The sequence below is a fragment of the Salmo salar genome, chromosome 02 (assembly GCF_965601325.2).
Source record: "Salmo salar chromosome 02, fSalSal1, whole genome shotgun sequence".
NCBI classification, from domain to species: domain Eukaryota; kingdom Metazoa; phylum Chordata; class Actinopteri; order Salmoniformes; family Salmonidae; genus Salmo; species Salmo salar.
In genome coordinates this window covers 31,421,050-31,434,101 of record NC_138292.1, presented here as the reverse complement: position 1 = coordinate 31,434,101, position 13,052 = coordinate 31,421,050, and the positions used below count along the sequence as shown (strand labels likewise).

Here is a 13,052-nt window from a genome sequence, read left to right as displayed (position 1 = left end):
GGCAATGATAGAGTAGCAGAAGCACACAAGGTCTTATCTGATGACATGGAGTCTGAGCTTGCTAAACATAGTAAACATCTTGAGGACCAGTTTCATGGGCTTAGTATCCTTGAATGCATAGAACCTGTCTATGAATTGGAACATCAAAACAACACCCCTGTCCTAGACCAACTGGTCAAGAAATGGAAGGGTAAGTTATATTGAACAGAGACATCTATATCTGAATGTAGACATATATGTTAAGATATAAAGTATATTCGGAAAAGTATTCAGACCCGTTGACTTCTTTCAGATTTTGTTCCGTTACAGCCTTATTATAAAATGGATTACATAAAAGAAAATCATCATCAACCTACACTCAAAATGACCAATCGGGGGAGAAGGAACTTGGTCAGGGAGGTAACCAACAACCCAATGGTCACTCTGATAGAACTCTAGAGTTCCTCTGTGGAGATGGGAGAAACTTCCAGAAGGACAACCATGTCTGCAGCACTCCACCAATCAAGCCTTCATGGTAGAGTGGCCAGACGAAAGCCACTCCTCAATAAAAGGCACATGACAGCCCGCTTGGAGTTTGCCAAAAGGCACCTAAAGACTCTGACAATGAGAAACAAGATTCTCTGGCCTGAATTCCAAGTGTCACGTCTGGAGGAAACCTAACACCATCCCGACGGTGAAGCATGGTGGTGGCAGCATCATGGTGTGGAGAAGTTTTCGCTCAGGACCTCAGACTGGGGCGAAGGTTCACCTTCCAACAAAACAGCGACCCTAAACACACAGCCAAGACAATGCAGGAGTGGCTTCGGGACAAGTCTCTGAATGTCCTTGAGTGGCCCAGCCAGAGCCCGGACTTGAACCCGACTGAACATCTCTGTAGAGACCTGAAAATAGATGTGCAGCGATGCTCCCCATCCAACCTGACAGAGCTTGAGAGGATCTGCAGAGAATAATGCGAGAAACTCCCCAAATACAGGTCTGCCAAGTTTGTAGCGTCATACCCAAGAAGACTCGAGGCTGTAATCGCTGCCAAAGGTGCTTCAACAAAGCACTGAGTAAATGGTCTGAATACTTATGTAAATATGATATTTCCGTTTTTTTATTTTGATGTATTTGACAAAATTAAAAAAAAAACGTTTTTGCTTTGTCATTATGGAGTATTGTGTGTAGATTGATGAAACAATGAAACAATTTAATCCATTTTAGAATAAGGCTGTAACCTATCAAAATGTGGAAAAAGTCAAGGGGTCTAAATTACTTTATAATGCACTGTACAATATTCCATACCCCCATTCCATGAATTCAACTTTGACCTACCAGCACCATCCCTCACTGTCACAGGACACTATCACTCACTTATCCCAAGGTGGCTAAATTTACCTTGTCCCTATGCTCAATTGACCCCATACCCAGGGTAAGTTGTGCCAAGAGACCACTTTTTTTGGACAAGCTGTGTTTTCAAAACTGTTACGTTTAGTTCTAATTATTCCCAGGGATACACAACATCCTGAAATATATGGAGATATCTTTGCTAGAAAGAGTACTATATTTCCCTTGACATAGTGGTGCTAAATAAACAAAAAAAATGGCTCAACTTACCCGACTCTTGCCTATAGCAAGCTGTGTCATGTGGTTGGTTAGGTTGAAATGACTCTGGAGTTGTATTGGAGGGAGTGAGGGTCGGGGCCTGGGAAAAGTGTAGGGTAAATAAAAATCATAAAAGCTATGGCTCCTAGCAAATGACTTATTTTTTGAGAACGCTAGACAGTTTGATCATACAGATGTGTACGCATGAGGCCCATGATGCAGGAAAGACACATGGACACCGCTCCCTAAAATAAGTTCAGGATTGACACACCCAAACACACAGACACAGACAAGCACACACCCACACACTGGATGACTGGTGTCTTTCATCTTTCCCCTAAGTCAAACTCAGCTAGAGGGATTCCCTAGCTGGTGAACTGACTGATGATGACTATAATACTGCATTCACTGTGTCTTCCTTTGAAGCAGCAGAAACCAGACATGCTGAAGAAGCACTTGGCTGCAACTCATCACAATAACTAGATACACCTTTTGTCCTACTGTTCTCTAGGTATGTTTTAGCCAGGTACAGATAGTACAGGAAGATGTTGGGAAAGATGCACAGTCAATGCAGAGCTCTAGGTGGTCTGCCGGGCTGTATTATGTCACTGTTGTCACAAGGGAAAGTTGGAGACTGTACTGTGTTTCTTCCAGAAATGTCTGCACAAGAGATCTCTCTCGCGCAAAATAGATCTATGATCTCAATTGGGATCTACCTGTTTAAATAAAGAATAAGAAAATAGACCGACTGTTGGATTACGCTTCTATGCTGTGCTTGTGAATCCTTTTTCTCTGTACCTTGGCTTGCTTGCGTCATCACAGCTGATTTATTGTGATTCCATTTATCACCACACGGTGTCTCCTTCCTCTTTCCATAGTCCACTGACACAGAGAGAGAGGGAGAGAGACACCCTGCACACATTTTTCTAGTGTATCTCATACAGCAGAAATATGTTCCTCTAGTCCCCTCATTGTGTCATTCTGAGTCTGTACTCTGCAGTCCAGACCTGAGTTCAAATAGTACTTGTTTTCTATCAAATACTTTACAGTGGGGGAAAAAAGTATTTGATCCCCTGCTGATTTTGTACATTTTCCCACTGACAAAGAAATGATCAGTCTATAATTTTAATCGCAGGTTTATTTGAAGAGTGAGAGACAGAATAACAACAAAAATATCCAGAAAAACGCATGTCAGAAATGTTATAAATTGATTTGCATTTTAATGAGGGAAATAAGTATTTGACCCCCTCTCAATCAGAAAGATTTCTGGCTCCCAGGTGTCTTTTATACAGGTAACGAGCTGAGATTAGGAGCACAGTCTTAAAGGGAGTGCTCCTAACCGCAGCTTGTTACCTGTAAAAAAGACACCTGTCCACAGAAGCAATCAATCAATCAGATTCCAAACTCTCCACCATGGCCAAGACCAAAGAGCTCTCCAAGGATGTCAGGGACAAGATTGTAGACCTACACAAGGCTGGAATGGGCTACAAGACCATCGCCAAGCAGCTTGGTGAGAAGGTGACAACATTTGGTGCGATTATTCGCAAATGGAAGAAACACAAAAGAACTGTCAATCTCCCTCGGCCTGGGGCTCCATGCAAGATCTCACCTTGTGGAGTTGCAATGATCATGAGAACGGTGAGGAATCAGCCCAGAACTACACGGGAGGATCTTGTCAATGATCTCAAGGCAGCTGGGACCATAGTCACCAAGAAAACAATTGGTAACACACTACGCCGTGAAGAACTGAAATCCTGCAGCGCCCGCAAGGTCCCCCTGCTCAAGAATACATATACATGCCCGTCTGAAGTTTGCCAATGAACATCTGAATGACTCAGAGGACAACTGGTGAAAGTGTTGTGGTCAGATGAGACCAAAATGGAGCTCTTTGACATCAACTCAAATCGCCGTGTTTGGAGGAGGAGGAATGCTGCCTATGACCCCAGGAACACCATCTCCACCATCAAACATGGAGGTGGAAACATTATGCTTTGGGGGTGTTTTTCTGCTAAGGGGACAGGACAACTTCACCACATCAAAGGACGGGGCCATGCACCGTCAAATCTTGTGTGAGAACCTCCTTCCCTCAGCCAGGGCATTGAAAATGGGTCGTGGATGGGTATTCCAGCACGACAATGACCCAAAACACACGGCCAAGGCAACAAAGGAGTGGCTCAAGAAGAAGCACATTAAGGTCCTGGAGTGGCCTAGCCAGTCTCCAGACCTTAATCCCATAGAAAATCTGTGGAGGGAGCTGAAGGTTCGAGTTGTCAAACGTCAGCCTCGAAACCTTAATGACTTGGAGAAGATCTGCAAAGAGGAGTGGGACAAAATCCCTCCTGAGATGTGTGCAAACCTGGTGGCCAACTACAAGAAACGTCTGACCTCTGTGATTGCCAACAAGGGTTTTGCCACCAAGTACTAAGTCATGTTTTGCAGAGGGGTCAAATAATTATTTCCCTCATTAAAATGCAAATAATTTTATAACATTTTTGACATGTGTTTTTCTGGATTTTTTGGTTGTTATTCTGTCTCTCACTGTTCAAATAAACCTACCATTAAAATTATATAGACTGATCATTTCTTTGTCACTGGGTAAACGTACAAAATCAGCAGGGGATCAAATACTTTTTTCCCCCACTGTACTTGCGCTCGATCGAGCTTGACTGGTGCAAAAGAAACCAACAGAATAGTCCCAAACATGCAAAACCCCGCCCATCTGGAACTCTAGACAGGTTCAATCAAATGCTCAGTGTATTTGAAGGAAAACGAATGCTGTTTGAACCCAGGCAGGTCTGGACGGTATTTCCAACCGTTCCATAACCCAGGGGTCAGTCATGGTGAGCTGCCCTGGGAGTAACAGATGTCCTCTTCCTACTCTCTCTGCTATCCTGCAATTCTGCCTTTCTGCTCCTATCTGCTTCTCCCTGCTCCTCGCTGCTCCTACCTGCTCGTCTTGCTCCTCTCTGTTCTTCTCTGCTCCTCCCTACTCCTCTCTGCATCTCTCTGCTCCTCTTTTTTCCTCTCTGCTCCTCCCTCCTCCTCTCTGTTCCTCTCTGCTCCTCTCTCCTCCTCTTTTCCTCCTTCCTCCTCTCTGCTTCTCCCTCTTCCTCTCTGCACCTCCCTCTTCCTCTATGCTCCTCTCTTCTCCTCTCTGCTTCTCCCTCTTCCTCTCTGCACCTCCCTCTTCCTCTATGCTCCTCTCTTCTCCTCTCTGCTTCTCCCTCTTCCTCTCTGCACCTCCCTCTTCCTCTCTGCTTCTCCCTCTTCCTCTCTGCACCTCCCTCTTCCTCTATGCTCATCTCTTCTCCTCTCTGCTTCTCCCTCTTCATCTCTGCACCTCCCTGTTCCTCTATGCTCCTCCCTCTCCCTGTTCCTCTCTGCTCATCTCTGTTCCTCTCTGCCCACTGGAACAGGCTTCCTGATGGGAAGAGAGGGATTGTGGGCCGTATGTCGTGTTGTCCGGTGCACTGTGGGCCCAGTGGGTGATTCACTCCACAGAGAGGCTTTCCACACACCACATACTGTACATGCAGCCCACACACACACACACACACACACACACACACACACACACACACACACACACACACAGGAGGTGTGTTTCACTCGACCCCATTCCTCCTCCGCGCCTGTTCCTCTGTCGACCTTGTAAAGGTGTACCTGATGGGCCGCGTCCCCCCTAGTCTAGCACTGGGACAAACAAGCCTTTACCGTACTGTAGCCACTGTGGGGTTAGAGACACAACTCATTAAGCCTGTGTCCCCTTCCTCCTATTACGACCTTGTGTTGGGCTCTTTTTACTCCCAGACACACAGTAAGGGAACGATTACTTTAGGAGAGAGAGAACAACTTTGACAATATTCTGCTCACTTGGCAGTTTCAAATGACTGTTGGTCACAAACATGAAGAAATGTGATGGTTTTCTGCTTCTGGTGAAAAATGGTGCAGTATAACGGGAATAGGGTGCCATTTAGGACATATTCAAACAGATATCGGAGTAGGACTCTGGGACCTGTCTAGCAGAGTATAATGTATTGAAACTGTTTTACCTTATAAGGTTTTAAAGGATCAATGTGTCGGAACTAACTAGCTGCTATGAAGAAATCTGCATTTTAACAATGAGCATTCTCACTATTTAACAGAATTCAGCTAAATAAAGTTGTGTCACCCCCCCCCCCCCCCACCACACCACACACACACACACACAGCATCTCACAGCCAACAAAGACAGCTAGTTAATTCTGAGGTTGTATTTGATTACCAGCTAGATCAGGCTGTAGCTCAGAGCTCACTGTGTTGTTTGGAGGCTCTCTCTATATATTCATTGACTTTATGGCTGAGAGGGGGAATGGTAGCAGTGAATGATTCTGGCTTTGGCAGCACTGAGTTCAGTGGTGACACAAAACCGGAAATGGCCTGTCTGAGAACTCAAGGGATAATGGTGATGATGTATAAAATAGAACTCCCACTGCATAATCACCAAAAAACACTTTCATTAATCTAAAGAACGTGTAAATGAACTCAATCTATTCCACTGAAAGAGAAAGGGGAAAAAACCCAGATGACAGCCTGTTTATAAGGTGAAATAACTTGAGAAAGGGTCTAATTTATCCTGGTCTCGGAGGAGTCATTGAAATGAACACACAGATACACAACCTCCAGGACGACAAGGTCGTCAGGGTGTGGAGACACTGATGAAACAACAATAATTAGGCTGGGATTAGAATATAATTACCTACTTGTGTTTCTCAAGGTTTCCCATGTTTATCCACCCAGCCCCAACCCTGGCTCAGCCTCAACCCTAGTCCCACCTAGCCCCAACCCTGGCTCAGCCTCAACCCTAGTCCCACCTAGCCCCAACCCTGGCTCAGCCTCAACCCTAGTCCCACCTAGCCCCAACCCTGGCTCAGCCTAAACCCTAGTCCCACCTAGCCCCAACCCTGGCTCAGCCTAAACCCTAGTCCCACCTAGCCCCAACCCTGGCTCAGCCTCAACCCTAGTCCCACCTAGCCCCAACCCTGGCTCAGCCTCAACCCTAGCCCCACCTAGCCCCAACCCTGGCTCAGACTCAACCCTAGTCCCACCTAGCCCCAACCCTGGCTCAGCCTCAACCCTAGCCCCACCTAGCCCCAACCCTGGCTCAGCCTCAACCCTAGTCCCAGCTGAGTCCCATCCCCAACCCTATACCCCAGCCTCAGCCCCCAGCCCCAACCAAGTTCAGCACATTAGTATTGTATTAGTTAGCAGGACAAGAGAAACACAGCAAGCCAACATGAGTTTAAATCCAGCCCATTACTTGTTACATTGGTGTCATGAAGTGAGATGGGTGTTTCCCACCCAAGCTAGTGGAGGTACCTGCAGAGATGCATTACGGTGTGCCTCAACCTGTTTACCAAGTCACCAATAAATCTGGATGCTTTCGGGGTTATGGTTTAAGTAACCTAATATTATATTAAATCCACCTCTTATTCATCAAATGAACCTCTGTGTAAATGACAGAATAACTGTATGCTTAGTGTTTATGCTGATCGTTATATAAACCATTGATCAGAGAGAAGTGCAAATCCCATCTAGGCATCTTTAGGACAGAATAGAATTCTTAAGCAATAAGGCATGAGGGGGTGTGGTATATGGCCAGGGGGTGTGGTATATATGCACAACGCAATGCAGAGTGCCTGGATACAGCCCTTAGCCATGGTATATTGACAATATACCACAAACCCCAGAGGTGCCTTATTGCTATTATAACTGGTTACCAATGTAATTAGAGCAGTAAAAAGAAATGTTTTGTCATACCCGTGGTACATGGTCTGATATACTACGGCTGTCAGCCAATCAGCATTCAGGGCTCGAACCACCCAGTTTCTATAATTTAATATAACTTTCGTATACAGACGCTGTGCATCCATCAATCCATGCTGGCCTTCACTCACACCTGCCATTTCTGTCTAGCCACTTATCTTCTGTGTTAAATGGCCCTTTGCTTAATGTCTGTAAGTCCCGTATGAGCGTGCTGGAGTTAGTAGACAACCTCCCCTGTCCTCCCACTGAGGATCATCCAGTCTGATTTGTGAGTAAACTCTGTCAGGCCCATTTGATTGGATTCCCTTTGTCCACCTTTTCTTTCTCTTCCCTTTCTCAGACTCTCTCCCCCTCTCCCCTCCCCTCTCCCAGAGGAAGTAGAATGCCTTGTCCTCCTCCCTTATTACTTATGAGAGCTGATGGTTGGCAGTCATATATGGCAAAAGCACTGACGACAGCATCTCTGCGCGCCCATGTATTGTATCTGCGTGCGCGGTCCAGAGTATGAGAAAGAGAAGGATACAGCAAGCGTGTGCGTGAACGAATGCTTGTGTGTTGTGTGTGTAGTTGTATGCGTGCTCTAATAGGCAGAGAGAAAGATGAGTTGAGTATGAGGCTGCCCCCGATGCACCGGTAAGTGAAGCTTGCTTTGCTGGAAGATGCCTCGCTGCTGCTTTTTTACCTCACCTCCACTGCAAAGAGATCCTGCTACAGCCCGCTATATTTTGTCGGGTTAAGTTCGGAGCATTATGACTGTACATTCCAGCCTCGACTGCTTTTCATTTAAGGACTCTTTCTACCAAGATCAGGAGAAATATGGAACTTGATTGGCGTCTTCGCGTTTAATGCGTCCCTGGAGATAGACAGACGCGGGTCCGGACGGAGAGCGAGGCAGCGCAGGTGGATGTATTGTGTTTGAGGAAAAGGGCCATACTGAGGATAAAAGACACGAAGGAAAAGGGAGGAAAATGCAGTTTGATACATTGCGTCAATTTTGTAGCTCCGTTCTATCCCATTTTAATGAGGCTTTTACGCCGCCTCAGAACATTCTGCAGACGGAGCTATTCGAGCAGGCGTTGAGCAACATCGGGTGAGTGATTTCTTTGTAAGAATGTATGATTTATGATGGGCTTCCCCCGTTGGTATGTCAAAGGACCATTCGAAGAGAGGGGGTTTCGCTTATTGATCCATCCGCAGCAGGCTATGCGAAGACGTCGCCTTCCTTCCTTCCTTCCTTCCGGGGAGTTGCAGTTGATATTCCTCCTCACAGAGAGAGAGAGAGAGAGAGAGAGAGAGAGAGAGAGAGAGAGAGAGGGGTGTGTTGGATGGAACGGTCGTGAAACAATACGGCTAAAATGTGATAATGCCGAGATGTGTGTGTGTTTCTGTCTCGGTGTACCGCTGCTGCCGCATGTGTGTGCTGTCGTCATAGGCTGCTGTGCCTGCTTGCGCGGATAACATTACGGTATGTCGTAATATTGCTCCAGCCTCGAATCATTGGAGTCATTTGTGACCCTCTTTTTCATACGCTATGCTATGGTAATTACCTCCATTCCTAACCCACACCAATACTGGATTCTTTCCCATGGCCATGTCAGCATTTTTGTATTATCCTACAGTAACTGTGATTCTTGCTAAACACTGAAGATAATTCATGTAATTTACATATCATACATACTATTTTTTGCTAAATAATCTTGGAAATTGATCATAAAAACTGCCCAACCACTACACACTTATGCAATATGGAGGAATTACTGTAAATGTAATAAAATGTGTGTGTGATGTACAGCAGAGAATGGGATGTAGTCTAGGGAAAGAGAAAGCGCAGCAGGCATTTTGTAGCCCAGAAACAAGCCTATAGATACAACATGCATCACATGTCTCTAGGGATTGTGGGTCTTTCCCTCATGTTCTTTTTTCTTATCTCTCCCTCAGAAATAATTCACAATGTGGCCTCGCTAGCTCTCTGCCCACTCACATTACATATACCCAACAGCACCACTCTCACTCAGCCACAGAGGTGTGGTTTACACAGACAGCTGCCTATATGTGTTCCTACACTAGCCTATTATCATCATCGTCATCATCACGTTTTACCGATTTACATTTGATACTATTTAAAGGGATGCTTCAGGATTTTGGCAATGAGGCCCTTTATCTACTTCCCCAGAGTCAGATGAACACGTGGATACCATTATGATAAGGGGCCTCATTGCCAAAATCCCGAAGTATCCCTTTAAGCCTATAAGGAGGATATGAGGATACGATGGTAGCCTAACTAACCCATATCGATCCAGACACATCAGTGGAGAGACAGGAAAGACTGGAGGACAGGCATTGCCCTGTCAGCATACTGTACTGTATATTGAAGGACCAACTAAATCATGACCACTTGATACAAGATCAAGAGACTGTCACTGTTCCTCAATGCCTATATTCATAAAGAGTCTCAGAGAAGGAGTGCTGGTCCCCGCTGTCCATATAATCTCATTCCAAATGATCTAAAAGGCAAAACTCATTCTAGATCAGCACCCAGAGGATCTCAGAGATTGAACGAGGGCCATTGTCTACCTTATGATTCACGGTGTAGAATTTGTCCAGTGATTTCTAGTAACCCATTAGGCACAGACATCAATTCAACGTCAAGTTTTAATTGACATTTTGTTGAGTTGTCAACTAATGTGAATTCAACGGGAAATAAACAAAACATTTCACCATGTCATTGGATTTAGGCAAATCCAATCAGTTTACAACATTGATTCAACATCATTACATTGCATTTTGAGAGACTACTGTAGTGGGACTGACTGCAGGGTACTGATGACAACCACTGACCAGTCACAGCAGACTCTCTCTCTCTCTCTCTCTCTCGCTCTCTCTCTCTCTCTCTGTCTCTACATGCTGTCTGCTGGCTCTCTACATGCTGTCTGCTGGCTCACTAATGGGTTCTGCATTGAGATCCATCTCTATGTGTTATGCATGTGTATGTCAGTAGAGGTTCTAATGGGGTCCACAATCTGTTGTTAGAAGTCCTGAATGAATGCTTCTGCGCCATGGCGTGGTGTGGGGTCGCTCCTCTCCTCCTCTCTGCTGTGGGCTGTATCAACCCATTGGCTTGACAGATTCCAGGAAACGCTTGCCTCCGACCAAAAGCAACACATGCAGCTGATGTCAAGCCTGATCACTGCATAATAGAGGTTGTGCAGCATTATTGGAATTGAATAAGTTGATTCAATACAACCTCCCCCCCCCCCACACTACCAGTTTGTTTATTATCAGTTTATTGTCATGTGTCTGATCACATGAAGCCATGGACCGTGTCAGAACTACACAGTCTAGTCAGCATGGCCTGCTCTTCACTGTGCTCTCAGTCACTCAGTTAGTCATCGACCTCAATCATCATTTTACTTTCTCCCTCCTTTCCACCAGTTATGGGGGTGCCATGGTAATTATGTTTGATCAATAGTAGCTCCTAGTGCTTTTTGAGGTCAGCTGTTTTTTTTAAATATCACGGTTTTCAGTCATTTTTAAAAACATTAAATACAGTGGCCAAAAGTTGAGAATGACACAAATATTAATTTTCACAAAGTCTGCTGTCTCAGTTTGTATGAATGCAATTTGCATATACTCCAGAATGTTATGAAGAGTGATCAGATGAATTGCAATTAATTGCAAAGTCCCTCTTTGCCATGCAAATGAACTGAATCCCCCAAAAACATTTCCACTGCATTTCAGCCCTGCCACAAAAGGACCAGTTGACATCATGTCAGCGATTCTCTCGTTAACACAGGTGTGAGTGTTGACGAGGACAAGGCTGGAGATCACTCTGTCATGCTGATTGAGTTCGAATAACAGACTGGAAGCTTCAAAAGGAGGGTGGTGCTTGGAATCATTGTTCTTCCTTTGTCAATCATGGTTACCTGCAAGGAAACACGTGCCGTCATCATTGATTTGCACAAAAAGGGCTTCACAGGCAAGGATATTGCTGCCAGTAAGATTGCACCTAAATCAACCATTTATCGGATCATCAAGAACTTCAAGGAGAGCGGTTCAATTGTTGTGAAGAAGGCTTCAGGGCAGCCAAGAAAGTCCAGCAAGCGCCAGGACCGTCTCCTAAAGTTGATTCAGCTGCGGGATCGGGGCACCACCAGTACAGAGCTTGCTCAGGAATGGCAGCAGGCAGGTGTGAGTGCATCTGTACGCACAGTGAGGCGAAGACTTTTGGAGGATGGTATCAAGAAGGGCAGCAAAGAAGCCACTTCTCTCCAGAAAAAACATCAGAGACAGACTAATATTCTGCAAAAGGTACAGGGATTGGACTGCTGAGGACTGGGGTAAAGTCATTTTCTCTGATGAATCCCCTTTCTGATTGTTTGGGGCATCCGGAAAAAAGCTTGTCCGGAGAAGACAAGGTGAACGCTACCATCAGTCCTGTGTCACGCCAACAGTAAAGCATCCTGAGACCATTCATGTGTGGGGTTGCTTCTCAGCCAAGGGAGTGGGCTCACTCACAGTTTTGCCTAAGAACACAGCCATGAATAAAGAATGGTACCAACACATCCTCCGAGAGCAACTTCTCCCAACCATCCAGGAACAGTTTGGTGACGAACAATGCCTTTTCCAGCATGATGGAGCACCTTGCCATAAGGCAAAAGTCATAACTAAGTGGCTCGGGGAACAAAACATCGATATTTTGGGTCCATGGCCAGGAAACTCCCCAGACCTTAATCCCATTGAGAACTTGTGGTCAATCCTCAAGAGGCGGGTGGACAAACAACAACCCACAAATTCTGACAAACTCCAAGCATTGATTATGCAAGAATGGGCTGCCATCAGTCAGGATGTGGCCCAGAAGTTAATTGACAGCATGCCAGGGCGGATTGCAGAGGTCTTGAAAAAGAAGGGGCAACACTGCAAATATTGACTCTTTGCATCAACTTCATGTAATTGTCAATAAAAGCCTTTGACACTTATGAAATGCTTGTAATTATACTTCAGCATTCGTAACATCTGACAAAAATATCTGAAGACACTGAAGCAGCAAACTTTGTGGAAATTAATATTTGTGTCATTCTCAAAACTTTTGGCCACGACTGTACACTATGCATTATGAGGGTTGAATGCTGTAAAAACACAGAATAAAACAATTTAAGAAAGTCCCATGATGGTAGTCACTGCCCATTACTGCTTATCACTTATTAACCATAATTTATTCACATTTACCATACTTTAATAAAATATTTCAGTTGTTGTGTATATTACATTTGTTTTATTTGATAACTTTATTATTTCATTCCAAGTCATCATCTCATCTCTATAGAGCTGCTGCCTATGCTGTCTGCCAAAATCACTATTTTAGTAGTTCTTCAAAGTAAATAAGGCATACTTTTATGACTGCTGAATACCAACTATCAATCACTAAGATCATGTATTTTCAGGTAAAAATACCTCACCAAGCAGCTGCTCTATCCCTCTCGATCGCGCATTCTTCTTTCTTTTAGGTAGCAGGCGTAAAAGAAACATACTTGACACGTAGGTACGATTATGGTCATTGTAGTTAATTACCAGGTTTTCTGCACTAAACTATGTAGAATATTGGCTTGTTGGAAACTACAACTCCCTACTACATCGCACAGTTCGGGGTTGATCTGATTTATCTC

The 13,052-nt window shown here is 44.8% G+C and overlaps 1 protein-coding gene across 10 annotated transcripts in view; it reads left to right on the top strand.

The window, feature by feature from the left end:
• The window catches only part of LOC106579570 (regulating synaptic membrane exocytosis protein 2), a 222,934-nt gene that overhangs the window by 58,553 nt on the left and 151,329 nt on the right, over positions 1 to 13,052 (top strand). The window contains exon 1 of one of the 10 annotated variants that reach the window (XM_082961807.1): positions 7,531 to 8,479. The exons of 8 other annotated variants lie outside the window; for them this stretch is intronic. In XM_082961807.1, coding sequence (XP_082817933.1) covers positions 8,358 to 8,479 — 122 coding nt within the window. In that variant the 5' untranslated portion in view covers positions 7,531 to 8,357. Of the gene's footprint in view, positions 1 to 7,530; positions 8,480 to 13,052 lie in introns of those variants that run through there. One more of the 10 variants, XM_082961809.1, reaches the window with a different exon arrangement.